The sequence below is a fragment of the Exophiala mesophila genome (genome assembly GCF_000836275.1).
Source record: "Exophiala mesophila strain CBS 40295 unplaced genomic scaffold supercont1.8, whole genome shotgun sequence".
In the NCBI taxonomy this organism is placed as follows: domain Eukaryota; kingdom Fungi; phylum Ascomycota; class Eurotiomycetes; order Chaetothyriales; family Herpotrichiellaceae; genus Exophiala; species Exophiala mesophila.
Window position 1 is genome coordinate 132,460 of NW_015622511.1, and position 18,069 is coordinate 150,528.

General features: G+C 51.0%; 5 protein-coding genes across 6 annotated transcripts; 4 read left to right on the plus strand and 1 right to left on the minus strand.

Moving 5' to 3' along the window:
- Positions 1-214: 214 nt before the first annotated feature.
- PV10_09184 lies at positions 215-1,849 on the plus strand. 2 transcript variants are annotated; one of them, XM_016374309.1, is made up of 4 exons: positions 215-391; positions 451-718; positions 778-1,462; positions 1,514-1,849. In XM_016374309.1, exons 1-4 carry the CDS (start codon positions 292-294, stop codon positions 1,634-1,636), a joined length of 1,176 nt encoding a protein of 391 aa, XP_016219580.1. In that variant the 5' UTR covers positions 215-291; the 3' UTR covers positions 1,637-1,849. The 2 variants fall into 2 exon arrangements, with proteins under 2 accessions (XP_016219580.1, XP_016219581.1); XM_016374310.1 differs by having other exon boundaries at positions 778-1,849.
- Positions 1,850-1,918: 69 nt separating this feature from the next.
- PV10_09185 (26S proteasome regulatory subunit rpn-8) lies at positions 1,919-3,626 on the plus strand. The gene is made up of 2 exons (XM_016374311.1): positions 1,919-2,310; positions 2,369-3,626. Exons 1-2 carry the CDS (start codon positions 2,127-2,129, stop codon positions 3,244-3,246), a joined length of 1,062 nt encoding a protein of 353 aa, XP_016219582.1. The 5' UTR covers positions 1,919-2,126; the 3' UTR covers positions 3,247-3,626.
- On the minus strand, positions 3,516-4,413 carry PV10_09186 (uncharacterized protein; the record flags this gene model as incomplete). Its single annotated transcript, XM_016374312.1, has 1 exon — positions 3,516-4,413. A coding segment is annotated over one exon (898 nt), but the record flags the coding sequence as incomplete, so codon positions are not given.
- Positions 4,414-8,099: 3,686 nt separating this feature from the next.
- On the plus strand, positions 8,100-12,872 carry PV10_09187 (uncharacterized protein). The gene has a single exon (XM_016374313.1). It carries the CDS (start codon positions 8,247-8,249, stop codon positions 12,480-12,482), a length of 4,236 nt encoding a protein of 1,411 aa, XP_016219584.1. The 5' UTR covers positions 8,100-8,246; the 3' UTR covers positions 12,483-12,872.
- Positions 12,873-14,865: 1,993 nt separating this feature from the next.
- PV10_09188 (uncharacterized protein) lies at positions 14,866-17,296 on the plus strand. Its single transcript, XM_016374314.1, has 2 exons — positions 14,866-16,293; positions 16,360-17,296. The coding sequence occupies exons 1-2, from the start codon at positions 15,264-15,266 to the stop codon at positions 16,764-16,766; spliced, it is 1,437 nt and encodes a 478-aa protein (XP_016219585.1). The 5' UTR covers positions 14,866-15,263; the 3' UTR covers positions 16,767-17,296.
- The last annotated feature ends 773 nt before the right edge of the window (positions 17,297-18,069 follow it).

Here is an 18,069-nt window from a genome sequence, read left to right on the forward strand (position 1 = left end):
GATGATGAATACGCGCTGGAGACGTTTAGGATGACCCACTACAATTAATGTGCATGATTTCACTCAAAATTTGATTTGTGGAATGAGGCGGAGGCCATTTGCGGGTTGCTTTCAGGCTCGGAAACGGGTGTGGGAGGGGTCGAGGGGGTTGTCCCGACTCTCGGCATATCCTCGTCACACGCCTGGACTTAGTCTCTCCAAGTATATGAGAATGATAAACTCCTGTCCTGGGAGTGAATAGACGTCTACTCTAGATTTCTCCTCTCATCCCTCACTCCTCATTCCAAAACCATGGCATCTCAGATTGATCAGATTCTGTCCAAATATGTCTCGCCTACGAGAGAAGGCGGCTCGCTGTCCGGTATTGCATTCGTAGTTAAAGGAAAAGGAGGTATGTCACTGTCCCATTCGTCAAGCCGTATCTGTTTCGTCGATTAATGTGGCTGCTAGGCAAGACGCTGTACTCGGGGTCGGCGGGGAAACTAAATTTTCAACCTGATTCGCCTCCATACACCGTCGACTCGGTCTCATGGGTTGCGTCAATGACAAAGCTAATCACATCGGTGGCGGCACTACAAATTGTTGACAAGGGACATATTGGTCTCGACGACGATGTTGGATCGGTCATTCCATACCTCAAGGGTCTCGATATCTTGGAAGGATTCGATGAGAATGGACAGCCCAAGATCTCCAAACAGACTATTCCGGTCACCTTGCGGTAAACGCTTCGCGAGCTTAGGCGTGAGATCAGTCTTCAGAGAGCTGACTACTTATTAGTACCTTGCTGACACACTCGAGTGGCTTTGGATATGATCTGTTCGATCCAGACTTGGGAAAGTGGCGTGAGTCCAACAAGGTCGAGCCTAACTCACTAGCATCGTGGAAAATGCCCTTGAAGTTTGACCCTGGGAAAGGGTGGGTATATGGTGTTGGCATTGATTGGGCAGGGCAGATCGTTGAGCATTTCTCTGGTCTGTCGTTGGAAGATTACTTTCAGAAGAACTTCTTCCAACCCCTCGGTCTCAAGTCGTCGACGTTTCGCATTGGTGAGCACAAAGAATTGGCACCTCAAAGAGCAGCAATTGGGGGACGCGGAGACCCCGTAGCCGCTCTTGTTGAGACTCAAAGTATGATATCAGACCATCCGTCGGTCGACTCTGGAGGAGCTGGATTACACACGACAGCAGCCGATTACTCGACTTTTCTGGGAGCTCTTCTTGACAAGGACAGTAGAATCTTGAAGGAATCAACCTACGATCTTTTGACACAGGCTCAACTAGCCGACTCCAAGCATCTCGCAGAGACTCTCTATGGAGGTTTTGGTCCTATCATGGCACCGGAATTCCAGATCCCCAAACCTTCGATCAATCACTCCTTGGTAGGCCTGGTGAACCTGGATGATGTGCCAGGCAAGAGAAAAGCCAACAGCGTCACATGGAGCGGGGTGACCAACCCCCGATGGGTAAGTCAATGCAAACATTCGTCACGGTTAATTTTGACATGAGTTTGGCAGTGGATCGACCCGAAAGCAGGTGTCGCCGCCACCTTGTACACACAAATCCTCCCTCCCGGAGACCTAGTTGTGAGTAGTCTGTTCGATGAGCTTGAACGAGCGGTCTATAAAGACTTGGTTTAGATAAGGTATATCTGGCACATCTGCTTCCAAGCCTGAAGGATTCGAGTTTTTACAAGTTGTATACATGGAAAGCCGCGAAAGGCGAGGAAAGTCAAGCCATTTTCTGGTTGTTTATCAACACGGAGAAGTCTGGTGGAGCATTAGACTCATATAGCAACACTAGTACGGAGCATTCTCCCATCAATGAAGTCACGTGGATAATCACGATATATCACGTGATCTGAACCTTCCATCACTAAAGGCTGCAACTGCAGGCGCGTCGTCTACGTCTACGTCTTGGTGACAAAATGTAAGAACAACCTGAACATCTTCTTGAAGCAATCGTCACCTGGACTCTACGACCATTTCATTACTCTCCATCGATCCTCCTCCCTCGACTGTCGCATTGTCACCATAGGCAACACAACACCTCAGCTCTGGCACAACAGGGAGAGCCTCAAAGCTTCCACTCTATCTGCCCGTGAATCTCCAAGGCCTCGCGGGACTCAACATGCCTGCAACCACCGCAGAAACGTTGTCCTTGGTCAACAGGCAGGTCTCTGTCGCTCCCCTCGTTCTTCTCTCAGCCGCAGATCATTATGGACGAACAGCCAAAGGAACAAGAAAACGAGTGGTTGGCGTCCTGCTCGGCCAGAATGATGGCAAGAATGTGAGAGTATCAAACTCCTTTGCAGGCAAGTGCTTCAAGTTCAGAGTCTCCCCGTTCCCTATCTATATCTAACAACCTCTCAGTACCTTTCGAAGAAGACGAGAAAGATCCTTCCGTATGGTTCCTCGATCACAATTATGTCGAATCCATGCGGGAAATGTTCAAGAAGGTCAATGCTCGAGAAAAGCTGATAGGGTGGTATCATTCCGGACCCAAGCTAAGAGCTTCTGATTTGGAAATCAATGAACTATTCAAAAAATACACTCCCAACCCTCTCCTTGTCATCGTCGATGTCCAGCCGAAAGAAGATGGCGTCCCAACCGATGCATATTTTGCCATTGAGGAAATCAAAGACGATGGGACTACCACAACAAAGACTTTTGTCCACACCCCTTCGATCATTGAAGCAGAGGAAGCTGAAGAGATTGGTGTTGAGCATCTTCTCAGAGATATCCGTGATGTCGCAGTCGGCACCCTATCGAGCCGAATTACTCAACAACTCCAGTCCCTGCAGGGCCTACACTTACGCCTTCGAGACATTGGTACCTATTTACAAAAAGTCCTCGACGGCGATCTTCCCATCAATCACGCCATCCTAGGCAATCTTCAAGACATTTTCAATCTCCTTCCCAACTTGACTACTCCCCCTGCCTCACGTCCCAATGGCAAGAACCAGATCGGCAACAGTGAGCTCGGCCGAGCCATGAGTGTCAAAACCAACGACCAGCTTATGACCATCTACCTGAGTTCCCTTGTCCGGGCCATCACCGCCTTCCACGACCTGATCGACAACAAGAACCAGAACCGACAACAGCAGGAAGAAAAAGATGGTAAAAAGGATGAGGCTGACAAAAAGGACGGGGATAAGGAGAAAGACAAAGACGAGAAGCAGTCGGCGTCCAACGGAACTGCTAATGGGGAGAAAAAAGAGGGAGAGGCTAAGAACAAGAAGAGAGGCTAACCTAAGACTGCCTGGGCCCAGAGGCGATAGACATGGCAAGGCATGGCTCCGTGATGCATTTAGCATGGCGTTAGAGTTGGACATGAAGTGGCTTCGACAGAGCTGCCGTCCATGGAATCAGGAATGGCACTGCACAAGGTCATTGTACAACATCAAGTCTACACAGACTGCGGGTTCCTGCATAGCCCGCTCGATCTGGTCTATCAGAACTGCTTCACGACGTGCACCGCCTTTGATTCGAGTTGAGTGCAAGGACCAAGTCTGCCTCATCAACAGTGACCACCCAGTTCCCCCCATCCCCCTCCCCATCCTGCCAATTCTTTCTTTGTAGCATGTCTTTCCGCCACACTGGCTCCAAACAAAGCTGGCGCCGCCCTTGCCAGTGCCGCAGCCAGAATGTGTTTACACACAGGGACGCCAACACCGTGACCAGAGTCGACTCTTGTGTCATGCTCGCCATCGTTGGTCATATAGTCCGAGGCCAACAGGGTCAAAGCTCCACCGAACCTCCAGGGTTCGACCATATATCTTGCCTGGCCCTTATCCCGAACATAGTTCTCCTCATTTACGGCGTTATGCCCATGGCCGTGATCCATCCTCATCAGACCGCTTGCCACGTCGACTGCAAACGCCGGACACGTGCAGTTCCAACTGTCGAGCCTGACTTCGTAGTAGACAGCTGTGCGATTGATAGCGGCCGTTTTTCGTCCTGTCCCGGACAGCGCCGAGCTAGATTGAACGTAGAAGACATCGCTTGCCTGGTCGAGCCCTGGCGTCATCTGTTGACCCTCGGACACACCATCTGCAACTTCTTGGGCTCCATAAAGGAGTCGGGTTAGCAGGCTTCGGTCTAGTAGGTCCAACGCTGGAAGAAGATGGTGTGGGAACAAGACGTGCAGCGTCAGAAACAGTGATCGGGCTTTGTTCGTTTCGGTCGTGGAAAGCTGTCGTAACGTCCCTCTATGCCAAGTGCTGTCGGCATCTAGATCAAAGTCCAACTGCTGCCTGTGGTCATGGAATTGCGTCTGTGGCATCAATGTCGATAGCTCAGTGAGGATTCGGTTCATTGACATGGCTGCTGTTTGCCCTCGAGCTGGTGTGTGGTCTCGCGAATACGTATCTCCGTCGCTGACGCTGGCGTGGGCGTCCGCCTTAGATTCGGCCATTCTTACGAATTGTCAATGACCAGGATAGAAATCCAAGACAGTACCTATACTGACTGCTCTTCTCCATTCCCACTAATCAACATTTACAGCCTGTATTGTCAAGATGTGTTATTGCTGTGGTCCATCATCAAGTGGGATTCGAGATTGATCAATGTCTGATTCTTTGGAGGCGGAAGTTGGGTTTATTGTATCTTCCATGTGATGATATTTTTATTTATTGTTAGTTGGAGACTATCCGTCATCGCCAACGACAACGAATGGATCTGCCCAACTTGACAAGATAATAGGTCACATTTGTCTTTTTCATTTGGACATCATCAGAATTTGGAGTTAGGAACATTCTTTCTAATTCAGATTACCTACTTGGTTACACACAATCTGATACCATTTCGTATCAACCCTAATCTCCCTGTCCACCTCTATCTCACCCTCGCCCTCGCCTTAACCTTGCCATCTCACCTTGGTCGACTTGTTTATACTCACCATTCCAAGCGGAACTTGAGACGCGTCCACAATCTGAATGCTCCCGTATTTTTCTACAATCTGAGAACCGTATACGGCTAGAATCCATTTCCAGTAAGGCTTCATCGAGCGAAACGGTTTACTGATGCCCGGGGTCGTACGCTTGGTTCCCCGTGGAACCACCGGTAGATCCTTCAACCAGGACGTGATCTCGTATGTCTCCAGAACGGAAAACTCGTTTGGTACAGACAGGATTTCGGTGAATGCGGCCCCAAGATTCTCGGATCGTTCCTCGCGGTATCGAAGATATTCATCCCGAGCCATGAAAGTGTCTCCGAAATTATTGCGCGACGTCCTGAGTGATGTGAGGCTTCTCTGAGAGAAACGTTGCTTGTGCGAGAGATAATTCAGCTCGTCCTGCTCAAGGGCATTTTTCAGTATCTGACTGGGAGTCGATCGGAGGTGCTCTCGCACGCAGTACAGTGTGACCAGTGGATTCTGCAGATCCATGCCACCCAGTTGCACCGGCCAGTACCACACGCCGTCAGGAATGCCACGTACCCCGAACCGCTCGGCAGCAAGCTTATTGAGGTGATCCGTGATGGATTGGTGGGGAAAAATAGCTTTCTCAATCCGCATAAAGGTGTCGATCATGTTATCGACATGTGCACGACCGAATGCAATAGAAGGTTTCCCAAAGTTGTTGCTGAAGAAGCGTGCGAAGTACGCGTTGTAAGCCTGGATGTATGAGAAGATAGACGTGCAATGCTCCAGCTGTCGTTTCAGTTCCTGGATGTGCCCATCGACCATGCTCTGATCGATCACAAACTGGCCACTGATTGCATCTAACTTGAGAAATCCCCACCTCACTTCGCCCTTGGGGAGGCCAGGCTTCTTGACCACGTTCTCGCCCAAATCAGAGTCAGGGTCAGAGTCAAGGCCAGAGTCAAGGTCAGAATCTTCTGTTTGTCGTGAGATCGAGCCTTGGTCAAAAACCACAGTTCCGGTCTTTTCCTTGTTGAATTCAATTCCCATCACTGATGCAAAGGTAGTCATGGAATTCCAAGCGCGAACACAGAGATCTTCAGCTCCCCAGAACCAGAAATCATCATGCAACCGGTACAGATAGCTTGAAGTTGTGCTGTTGACTGCAAAATCCATTGCAAACAAGACGACCTCACCAAAAACATCACTGAGGGCGTGTGACATTGGCACTCCTCTCGATCGCACCTGGACCTGGCCGTCTGGACCGTCTTGGATAAACCTCATCGGTGCCGTAAGAAAGTTGCGAAAGAATTGAAGCCAATGGTCGGTCACGCCGAAAAACTTCAAACAAGCAAAGATAGTTGCGTGTGGTAAGGACGGCCCAAACCACCGGAAATCAGAGCGGATTACCGCGTGAGAAGCTCCGGGCCTCAGATGACGAGCCAAGAATGATTCTGTCACGAGAAGATGCAGCAGACTCTGCTTGGTCTCGATCGGACTCTTGCGGGATGAGTCGTTCGATTCCTGATCATCTTCGTCGCCATACCCCCGAGTACCTTCGGTCTCGGATACCGGTAGCTGTGTCAAAAAGTAGTCACACTTGTACAGTGCACAACGCTTGGCTTCCACGGTGCTTGACGAGCCACTGCCATTTTCTGTTCCAAGGAAATACTCCCGGCGTTGCCGATCAATCTGGGAAATCTGTCGAGTTGCGGACTTCCAGGCCGGCGAGTTGAAAAATGAGGTAAAACATGTCTTGAAATGGACGGCAAACTTCATGCCAATGGCGTGTAACAAGAGGGCATCAAGAATGTCCTCATCCATAAACACCCTGTATTTTCCGTTCAACTGCCTGCGTTGCTCTATCGAAATTGCGCCGTTCACGGTTGTCCACTCCCATGTATGTAAAGAGGCAAATCGCATGTTGAGAACATCGGCCACTTCCTGGAGCACGTCGGGATTGGTCTTGAATGATTTGAGAACGTTTACCTTTTCCGGCGAGAGGAGATCGGTCTGCAAAAGGCCTTGGACAGTATATATGAGCTTGTCCGCATTGAAGTATTCTTTGTCGGATTGGAAAGTTTCGCAAGTGCGAACAGTGGCGTCACGGACGGCTTTCATCGCGTGTGAGACCACCATGTCGGTATTGAAAAGCTTGTCGAGATAGGCGGAAATCTTGTCTTCATTCGTCTGACACTGGGAGAACACGATGGACTCCCACTGGGCTCGTTGTTCATGCATCTCTTTTCGGCCGATGCTTTCGAACCCCGAATCGTCTGCTGACTTGGCCTCGGTCGGAGGAGGGACCGGGGTGTCGGAAAGCCATTCTGTGACGAGCTCGGAGAAGAACTGAGCGTGTTCATGTTGAATGCTCTGGAGCTCAAGATCTTGGAGGATGTCACTCCGGATATCATCAACCAATCTGGAAGAAAATGCGGGATCCTTTTGGGCTTGTAGAAGAAAGAGCTGTTGATTGCGTCGTCGACATTGTGCATCGGTGACGATGGCTCCACTGTCACTGCCAGAAGAGCCGTCTTCAACCACTCGCACACCCTCGAGGCGACAGATACCTTCTAGAAGAAGGCGAGTTTCCTCGAGGTCATCTGGGGCATCGTCGGCACTTCGAAGAATCTTGTTCTTGGAGCTCTCATATTGTCTCCGTTGCTTTTTGAGCTCCTTGATCTTGGTGGAAGTGATGGAGCGAAGTGTCTCGGGAAGTGCATTTGAGGCCATTGTGCCACAGACCGACCAGGGAAGACTGGATCAGTGGAAGAAGGAGTCTGGGTTCCGCAAAGGAAGTGATCAGGGGGTTGAGCCCAAATGGGTTTCAGATGTTCATCAAGTAGACAAGATACAATGCAATGAAGTCAAGGTTTTTATACAAAAGAAACACGATCACTAGCTTCAACCAATGACTCACCTGCAGTCACATAAAGCCGTAGCATACTATTGTTGAGTGAAGGATGTCTCAAATGAGAGACCATTTGGCTTTGTGGCCGTCAAGATGGAGGAGGAGAATGTTTCTGAATAAAGGAAAGGCAGGTGCCAGGCCCAGATGAGGCGGTGGCTGCCTGGATCCAAATGACACAGATGTCCATGTCTGACGAAACAAATGACACTCGAGTTGCTGCAGCGAGCCACTGCCATCTCGAGTGAATATCATACTACGGAGTACTTTTCCGTATATGGTAGTCTCCAATTACTCTGCCTTCAATCCCATCCCATCCCATACTTCACATACCAGGACAGAAGCAGGTACACTACAACACTCGACACCTAGTCTCCGAACACAGGACCCCTCTCCATCGTTGGATGGTTTATTCTGCGAGGCGCAGGGTTCAAAATGAGTTCGGTTGAGTCCTCGCCCTCTCCCCCTTCCTCTACATCATGGACACTGCAGACTTGTCCCCCTCCAACTCCAAGGTGATCATTCAATGCACAGATCCCAGTAATGTTTTCGAATCGTTGGAGCCTCGACTTTCGGCCAAGAGTCCTTTGAAAAACCTCCACTGGAAATCACCCACGAGACCCCTCCGATCAATCCCCAATCTCAATATCTCCGTCACTCGTGAAGACAAGTCTGGCGCTTCCACCCAGAATGTTCGTCGACATCAGATTCCCGGTCTACGAGAGACTCCATACGTCAAACTCTACCTCCTGCGATGTGATGACAAAGAAAGATACAAAGAGTCGGCAAGAAAAGAAGTTCGACAGTGGGTCAAATCCAACACGTCTCCCTCCGACTCCAAGTCTTCAACAAAGATTAATGAGAAACACGATGCCTTCGAATGGTTGATTGTCCACGTTGTGCTGCCCAACACTCCCGCAGCCAGTCAGCCCAGATCTTCCAAGAACATTCCTCCTGGTGCCACGGATAGCACAGATAGCGTCAATAGCAAATCGGCCTGGACTGGCAAAAGCCATTCGACCATCTTGGACAAGCTGAAGGCAGACTTTAACAGCTCGTCCAAATCTGCCTTTAACCGCGTGGTCCAGGTGAGACTTCTCGAAACTGGCGACAAGTCCTCGCCTCTATCTCCTGCCGACATCGAAGGCCAGTGGCAAGATCTGGTCGAAGCCCTCAAAGCCTGCATTCTACGTTCTTTTGACGCTCGGGTCCTGCAGTACGAGTCGGATATCCGGGAAAGAGACGCGCAACGCACACTTCCTGGCTGGAATTTCTGCACATTTTTCGTGCTAAAAGAGGGGCTGGCGATGGGCTTTGAAAATGTTGGACTACTCGACGATTCTCTCGCCGTTTATGATGAATTATCGCTGGGTTTAGACGCTCTTGTCCAAGATGAGGCAGAAAACGCCGACCCCGACGACCATGGCGCTTTGCTTCGCTTTTCCAAAGATTCCAAAAGCCTTCTGAGGACCGCGCTGGAAGAGGACGGCCAGGGCGCTTCACCAAACGACCAGGATGAAGACTGGAGCTTGTCCCGGCTTCTTGCTGTGGACCGAGCAATGTTTCCCTTTGTTGGCAATCGTCAAAGGTACCGAAATCTAATACTGGCCAATCAAGTGTCGGCTCTGGACTTGCGAATTTATCTTTTCACCCGACAGATGGAAATCCTGCTCAGGCATGGCAAGGCTGACACCACCAAGCTTCAGGGTTCCAACAAATCAGGGGCCAATCTAAGTACCATCGCCGAGGTTGCCGAACGTGGTGTTCGTTTTATCAATCTTGCAGCCCGTACTTTACGTTCCGAGCTTTACGATGCATGGGGTGGACAAGAAGGACTTAGTGATGCTGAGTTGCATCATCAATCGACCGTGACGGGGAACATTGTTTCATCGTGGGTATGGACAGCGACGGTCCAAATACTTTCTGAAGTACTTCCCTCTCTGGGGATTGACCTGCATCACTGGACTAACTCCCTGTCCATTGACACATTGGAATTGTCCCAGAACGCGGGACCTGGATCGACGGGGTCCGATCTTGAAGCTGGAAACTACATACGCCGGCTCTCTTTCACATCAAACCTCCGATCACCATCGCGTGATCGCTCATCGGATCGTAGCAATCGCCATTCCATGTTGACTAACGGTACGACCCCGCTACAACTTCTCCTTTCCCGTGCCGGCTCGCAGAGAATACTGCTTTGGACATCTAGGCTAGTGCTCCTGGCCAGACAAACAATGCAAAATCTTGAAGCTGTCAAGTGCTGGAATCAGATTCTACTTGGAAACAACCCGATGGAGCAACTTGAGACCTCGAAAACTAAGATTCGAATCTCGGTCGATCAGAGGGATGACGAACATGACATGATTGTTCGACCTCATGAGCACATGACTGGCCTGGACTCCAATTGTTTGAAAGCAGCGGCAAGATCCAAGAACACATTTTTCGACCTTTACATCTTGTTGACCGTGCTGGCATATCGGCTATTTGGTCACGCCAAAAGCTATGCTGGTCTCCAGCAAGTGTTGATAGACCTTGTCAGGTTCGAGTATCTCCAGCAGAACTACACGATTGCTGCTCGATATCTTAGCAGTGTATTGGGACCTATGCCGCGACAGGCATACAAGCCTACTGATATTGATCTTATCCAGCTTTACGCTGAATGCCTTCAGTATCTCGATAAGCCGAATGATCAGATCAAGTGTCTGATGGCTTGTCTTCAATCTGTACCGGGTGCAAACTTGTCCAGATCAACAGATGGCTCAACAAGCAATCAAGACATGGCAGATCATTTGTTTCGTCTCTCGCGAACTATTGCTCCAATCAACGTACCATTGACGCATCTTTTTGCCATTACGAGTGTGGCATCGACCATTTCGCATACATCAGGAAGAGATGGATTCTCTCTCGCACTGGAGATGAAGACGATCTGGGGTAGTGACACTCCTTCAACTCTGGACGAAATGAAGTTGAGAATTGCTTCCAAAAATACTGGCGAGCCCAGGTTCTTGACCTTGTATGCAGAGGAGGCTGTTCAAGTGAGAGGAAGTGCAACGAAGATCGTGTTGACTGCGCCCGTGGTGACTTACGGGTGGTACACCCTGGAAGAGATGGAAATTCAGCTCGGAAATTTAAGATTGTTGCACCACTTCCCTTCAGTTGAGGAAAACGAGAGCTTGAGACTGGACGAAACTGTTCAAACGCCAGCAAGTGGGGTCCCGATTCTTGTGTACCCCAATTTTGAGTCGCTTTCTGTAAGAGTGAGATCGGCAGCGAGGATACATCTGGCGCAGAATAGGCGGCTGTGCATTGAAATACTATCAGGACACAACAACGTCAAACAATGTCGAATACGACTCAAGACTGCAACGGCGGGTTTGAGGCTCAATATTCATGACTCGGTGTTGTTAGACGGGGACAAGCCTTCTCATTGTCTGAGAACGGCTCGAGAGGGAGATACGCTCATGATGATGGTGGACGAGCTCGAGCCGCAAACCTGCACGATGGTGGAATTACCGTACACGATCGAGGTCCAGTCAGAGGCAGCCATCAGCATTAGGATCGATGCGACATACGAAACTGATTCAGGAACGTTCCATTTGTACGATGTGGTGACCATCAACGTCCTTTTGCCGCTGGCTGTCAATGTTCAAGACGTCTACCGTCCGGGTCAGACGTACTCTCGGTTCGCGTTCAGCCCGGTAACGATGGTGCCACTCCGATTGATTGATTGTAAGCTCGAAGAAAACGAGTATTACAGCATCGAACAGGTCAGGAATATGAGGGGCGCTGTGACTGTTTTTCCACGGCAGCCTGCGCACTGGACTGTTGGCTTGATTCCGAAAGATGGTGATGCGACTCGGTCCAGTCGGACGCTCACTCTGGCTGTTCGGTTCCAATCTTTGGATGAGGTGATTTTAGAAGTACTCGAGGAGCACTTTGCGTCGGCTCTGGAAGCGGCAGGTTTTGCCAACGTTTCAAGACTACTGGTGCCTCATCTGACTCGCTCGATCCGGGGGCGATGGACGGAACAGGATCTGGAAGTTACGGGATTAACTAATGAGGTAGAGATGTGGAGATTCGATGATCTTGACTGGCACAATGTCCTGTGCGGCATCGAGCGAGATTCTAGGCCAGGTATTGAAAGTTGGCTTGCCCATTGGCATTCCTCGGCCTCGGCGATGAGTATCTCGAACATTTTACTCTGCCAACGAGAAATCAGACTGCACGTGGACGTGCCTCGCTACCCGGTGATTGTTTGTGCAGTTCTACATATTGGGACTTCTGATAACAGGGGGCGAGTGGCCAGCGTTGGGCAGCCTGCATTGGCTGAGTTGGAGCTGAAAGCGGAGGGTGGTGAAGATGACGAGTTGGAGGCGACATTTGAACTTGTGACAGTAGCAGACACATGGTTGATTGGGGGTCGTCGAAAAGGCAATATCAAACTGGGGCCCGAATCATGCCGTATTCAGGTTGTTCTCTTTCCACAGCAGACAGGACATCTGATGCTTCCGACCGTGACGGTGAAATGCCGGCGGAAGGCGATGGATCCCAAAACCAAACGAGAGTCATGGACGGAAGTGAACAGCGAAGTGTATAATGTTTCACAAGGGCGGAGCGTATTCGTGTCGTCGGATTTACAGAGTGCTACTGTTGAGGTTTTTGAAGCGATTCCTACGAAGGCTGGGGGGAGGTTGATTGCATGCAAACCACGATAAGGCTTGAAGCGTTGAGCAGAGATTGGGAATCTCTAAGGATCATCTGCAGCGTTGATAGAGGAGAAATATGGACGATGTAAAAACGTGGAAATCACAACTGACGAGAGGATGCAGGATGATTTGCATGTTTTCTTCAGAACAGTATTGGTGGTTACGTAAGGCCCAGATCAAAAGATTTAGGGAGTAAGATCTGCAGGGGTTTCGCAGATGGCAGAGTGGCACAATGATCCAGGCACATGGATGCAAGAAAAGCTTAGATGCAGCAACAACGAAGCACACGGCACGAGCCGCGGGAAAGGGAATAAAAGTAAAAGGATAGTGGCGTGGATGGACAAGGACTCGGTGGGAATTGAACACCAGCTCTAGTAGGTACCTAGGCACCGTTTCGAGATCAAGCACTTTGTGTCATTAAAGCCCATTGCGTAGCTTAGGTACCTAGATTAGGTATCTACGGAGTAAGGTATGCATGCACCTGTAGGCAGCTGGGCAACTGGCAGGCTGTGGCCTTGCATACCACATTTCTGCAGGGTCGTCAGGGCCGTGGCTCACGAGACTTCTGGTAGTTCCAGGGCAGGAATCCTCGTGTAGGGCGGACCGAGTGGTGCGGTGGCAGGGTGGGTGGAGTGACGACATTTCTCTTCTCTTCTCTTCGGCAGTCTCGCCCAGCAAGGGGTATGAGGGGCTGAGGGGCTGAGGGGCCCAAGGGCTCTTGAGGGGTCGAGGGACCACCTGTCCCTTGCCCCGACCCTGGCCCCGTGCACCTCCGCCACTCACATCTCTCTCGGGCTCATTCCACCGCCGTGCAGCTTCAGCGGGTCAAGCAAAAAACATCTTTTAGTGCGTCTGGTCTCCCCAACAATTTCAGTTTCGTGATGGGATTGAATCAAGGAACTACTCCGTAAACTTCTGGTCACGGGATGCACTCATCCTCATCACCAGGCTCGCCCTTAGGCTACCCCCTTCTGTACCAAGCATTTTACTTAAGTAGAGCGGGACACCAACTGGTAATCGATAACCGATCCTCGTGCTGCCATAACCCCTCCCATTCGACCGACCATACACCTACATATTCTCGTGATCGTCCAACATAGCTTTGCCATCTTCTCACAACCATCACTCGCATGTGGAGAAAGCCCAGTGCACATGTCAACCATATCCTAGATGATTGGAGTACCATCATCCATTGTACCTAGGTAGCAGCCTTGAGCGTGACGCGGTGATGACGCCCCCATGCGGGAAGCAAAGCATGTGCAAGAGCTGCTGTTCATCTGATCAACGTCGATACAGGCATGCTGGCACACTGGCCAGGTCGAGGCCTTGCCATTCCTGAGGAGTTTGGTTGACGGAAGCCAAAACGATGCCTAGATGCATTTGGCGATCAATTGATCCATAGAGCTCAGACAGACATCTACTCCGTAGCCAACAAAAGAGGGGCCGAGGATGTTCTTGGAGCGACACGAGGCGACTAAATTACTGCGACTCCATCCACAAAAACCGGCAGTATGTTGCATGCGGTGAGTGATGGTGTCTGTGAACGTTCATCTTGGGCATCTTGGGCTGCAATTGCAACGTCTTGTGGTGTCCATCGGTCAAAGGCTAGCGCACAGGAGAAGCCTCGGAGATGTGATAGCACTTTAGGTAGTAGGAGGTATTCAAAAGGAAGGTGACTTTGTCGAGTCATTTAAGACATTATTTGCTCTGCTTCACTGCAAAGCAAACTCCACTTAGCCCTCTTTAAGTGCCAGAGCCAAAGCCAGGCTAGATTATGTCAAACCCAGAGTGATCGGAAAGATGCCTAGGTACGAGATATACTGTCATCACCCAAGAAGGGCATGTGCACCATGTGGCTACCTAGGATACCTACCTAGGTACCTATCACTGCGAGCACACTTTGTATACCTTGGGTACAGAACACCACCACGACACCTTATGTCCCATGGTACTCAGGCACCTACCTTAGGTAGCTGGCGGTGGAGGATCTTCGGGGCAAGAATGGCCCAGGAGCCAAGACCATGACTCCTCTCACCGCCCAGAGCCCTTCGACCCCTCGTAGCGAGTGCCCAAGGTGCCCTGGATTTAGTGCCACCCACTCGTAACCCTAAAAGGCTAGGGACAATCTGTACGCAAGGGCACAAGCGACGGGCGACTGGGGAGCTTCCCTGGGTCCCTTGGCCCCATCGCGGAGGCTGTCATCCACTGGGAGCTCGCCATCTCTGATTGTTGAGAAAAGTTGGGGACATTTTTCTTGGAGCTTCCCTCGGGTCTGCCCACGGCACGGACATGCCAGCGTGCCAGCGTGCCAGTTACTGTACTGTAGCAAACAGCAAGAACCAAGCGCCAAAGAACTCAGTCTCTGGTCCCTGACTTTTTTTCAACGGCACCACCCTGATCACCACACACCCGATTTTCATGGGACCTCTGTCCCTCTTCCCCCAGCCCTGCCGCAATATTATCTTGACCCCGTCGAACCACCAACATCTTTTCTCTCCTTTATATATTCCTCAGACCAAGCTGTATCTACAGTCTCTGCCTCTGTCCCTGCCTCTGTCTCTGCCTCACATCTCTCTTGCTTTGTGACCTCTTGTGTAGGGTCTCTGCTGCTGGCCTGTTGGAACCTGCACCTTAGTCTCACTCAGCGTCCGCCACGCTTTCACCCACCTGAGTCGCACATTCCCAACAAATTTCACCACCTCCCCGAGTCCTTTAAAAGGCCCCAGACCGGCTCCAGCTTCTGTACCTGTCTCTGTTCCTGTCTCTGAACACTTCCCTCCTTGTCCAACCATGACGACCACTGCCCTTCCTTCAGATGTGGCTCTCCGCCGCTTGGCCACCACGGATTCCACTCCCACCTCATCTGCCAACATCTCCCCACTCGACAGCCCGAGAAGCTCTCCCTCGTCCACCTCCCTATCTTCTCTCGCCTCAGAAGATGCCGTCCTCCAAAAGCCTGTTGTTGCAGGTGCCGACAAGAAGGTCCAGCTTATCGACACCTACGGAAACTCCTTTGAAATCCCCGACTACACCATCGGCGATATTCACAAGGCCATCCCCAAGCACTGCTTCGAGAGATCGGCTGCCAAAGGTCTGTACTATGTCGGTCGAGACATAGTCACCCTTGCCACCACCTTCTATCTCTTTCACCGTTTCGTCACCCCCGAGAACATCCCCTCTACTCCAGTAAGAGCAGGCCTGTGGTTTCTCTATACTGTCATCAACGGCCTGGTCGGCACCGGCTTGTGGGTTCTTGCTCACGAGTGTGGTCACCAATCCTTCTCCCCCAGCAAGGTTCTCAACGACACGGTCGGCTGGATTTGCCACTCTGCTCTGCTCGTTCCATACTTTTCCTGGAAAATCTCCCACGGCAAACACCACAAAGCCACAGGGAATATGGCTCGCGACATGGTCTTTGTGCCCGTCACCAAGGACGAGTATGCCAGCAAGCGAGGCTACCTCGTTCACCAGATTCAGGAGCTTGCCGAGGAGACCCCCATTGTCACCTTCTATGCCCTGATCGCTCAACAACTCGGAGGATGGCCTGCCTATCTCTTCTTCAACGTCACCGGCCACAACAACCACGAGTCTCAACGCGAAGGCCGCGGAAAAGGCAAGCACAACGGCTTCGGCGGTGGCGTCAACCACTTTGACCCCAAGAGTCCTCTGTATGAAGCCAAGGATTCATATTTGATCTTGCTCAGCGACCTCGGTCTCCTGATTACCCTGAGCGCCCTCTACTGGGTCGGCAAGACGTATGGAATGGCCAATCTCTTTGTCTGGTACATTGCACCCTATCTCTGGGTTAATCACTGGCTGGGTAAGTCGAACTCTCACACCCTCGTAACCAACTTGTTGCACGCTTGCTAACATGTCTTCTCGTTAGTGGCCATCACCTATCTGCAACACACCGATCCTTCCCTTCCCCATTATCTTCCTGAGTCCTGGACATATACTCGAGGCGCTGCGGCGACCATTGACCGTGAATTTGGATTCATTGGACGACACCTGATGCACGGCATCATTGAGACTCACGTTCTCCACCACTATATCAGCACCATTCCCTTCTACAACGCCGATGAAGCCACCGAAGCCATCAAGAAGGTCATGGGCCGTCACTACCGAAGTGACACCAAGGACGGCTCATTGGGATTCCTCAAGAGCGTGTGGAAATCTTTCCGCTGGTGCAACTGGGTCGAGCCGTTGGAAGGCACCACAGGCGAAGACGCCGGTGTTTTGTTCTACCGCAATCGAAACGGCTTGGGCATGCCTCCAAAGCCGGACCAAAAGTAAAAGACCGGTCTCATGGCGCGCTCCTGGGAGCGGGTGGCTTGTATCAAGGTTTTGTTGCAACCTCGACGGTTGCTGGTTAGATTCGCCACATGTACAGCGGGCGTATGGAGTTGTCGGCAAAAGGCTGCAGCATACGTTGGAGGGATGAAGCCACTCCCCCAACCACGACCTAGACGTTAGAATAGACGGAGACTATCAGATACCATAGAAATGATACTTGATACCCTCTTCGTGGGCAGACAACTGATCCATTCAAGTGATCTTTCCAATTAGGCCACGAGGGTTGAGCTCACGTGTCTGGATTTGAATGAGGCATGTTTTTGGCCATGATAGTGGTGCTTGTCTTGACCCCAGAGAGATCAGAGAGATCTTTCTGCCAATCATGGATGATGGATGTTGAATGTCAGCCAAGCTTCGGCCGTCCTAAGCTCAACATATCGTATAGGTAGTGCGGTGAGTATTTGGTCTGTTCATATGCATCCTTCATACTATAGTGGCAAGGACGTACCCCTCTCATACGTGAAGTCGACTGCATCTCAATCATTTACGGCCGAGTGCACACAGTATCCGGCCGATGCGTTCGACGGACCAAACAAACGTCCGATATTGCGAGCCAGTTGCTAGTCAATGGTCCGGTGTGACACCATCGTCTTTCTTGGGCAGGCAGCGTTCAGGCCCCCGTCTATACAGATCCACCACCTTTTCATCATTCGATGCAGATTAGATATTGGGCCAGATATCCCAGCCGTGGTCCATAGTTCGGGTTCAGGCCAGACGGGGATAGAATTGTGCCTACCGTGCGTACATAGTTGCACCAGTAAAGGTTTGGGCCTCTGCCGTCATCAAGGTCAGGATAGACCAATAGACAGTGCGTACTCGGTAAAGGCGAGTTGGGTCTGCTACTGGGCCACGACCCCCGCGTCCACCTAGGAAATAGTCTCGAGTGCCCCGGACACACAACGTGGGCGGGCAAACTTTGGTGCGCCCGCAGGCCCTGGACCAGATGTCCTTTATATAACTGACCTAGGCACCCTGAAATGCATGCCATATACTGTGACAAGAATCCAACTGGATTGCACAAAACGAAAAGGCACTTGACGTGGTTGATTGCCAGGTCAACACCCCTTGGGATCCCCATTGCAAATCAGACTACCCATTCACGGCCAGAAGCTCCTTAGATAAAATGACGGTGCAAGCCTACCTCGCGCCCAAAGCAAAACACCTCAGATCACAGGCACATTGGATCAGTAAAGGGGCAGCATTCCATGACCTGTTACGTATCAATTTCGACATTTCCACCTGG

Coding starts and splice junctions, on each gene's coding strand:
- PV10_09184 (XM_016374309.1), top strand. CDS start 292: ATGGCATCTCAGATTGATCAGATTCTGTCCAAATATGTCTCGCCTACG. Junction 392..450: donor CGTAGTTAAAGGAAAAGGAG/GTATGTCACTGT, acceptor TGTGGCTGCTAG/GCAAGACGCTGTACTCGGGG. Junction 719..777: donor ACTATTCCGGTCACCTTGCG/GTAAACGCTTCG, acceptor ACTACTTATTAG/TACCTTGCTGACACACTCGA.
- PV10_09185 (XM_016374311.1), top strand. CDS start 2,127: ATGCCTGCAACCACCGCAGAAACGTTGTCCTTGGTCAACAGGCAGGTC. Junction 2,311..2,368: donor AGTATCAAACTCCTTTGCAG/GCAAGTGCTTCA, acceptor ACAACCTCTCAG/TACCTTTCGAAGAAGACGAG.
- PV10_09187 (XM_016374313.1), top strand. CDS start 8,247: ATGGACACTGCAGACTTGTCCCCCTCCAACTCCAAGGTGATCATTCAA.
- PV10_09188 (XM_016374314.1), top strand. CDS start 15,264: ATGACGACCACTGCCCTTCCTTCAGATGTGGCTCTCCGCCGCTTGGCC. Junction 16,294..16,359: donor CTGGGTTAATCACTGGCTGG/GTAAGTCGAACT, acceptor TCTTCTCGTTAG/TGGCCATCACCTATCTGCAA.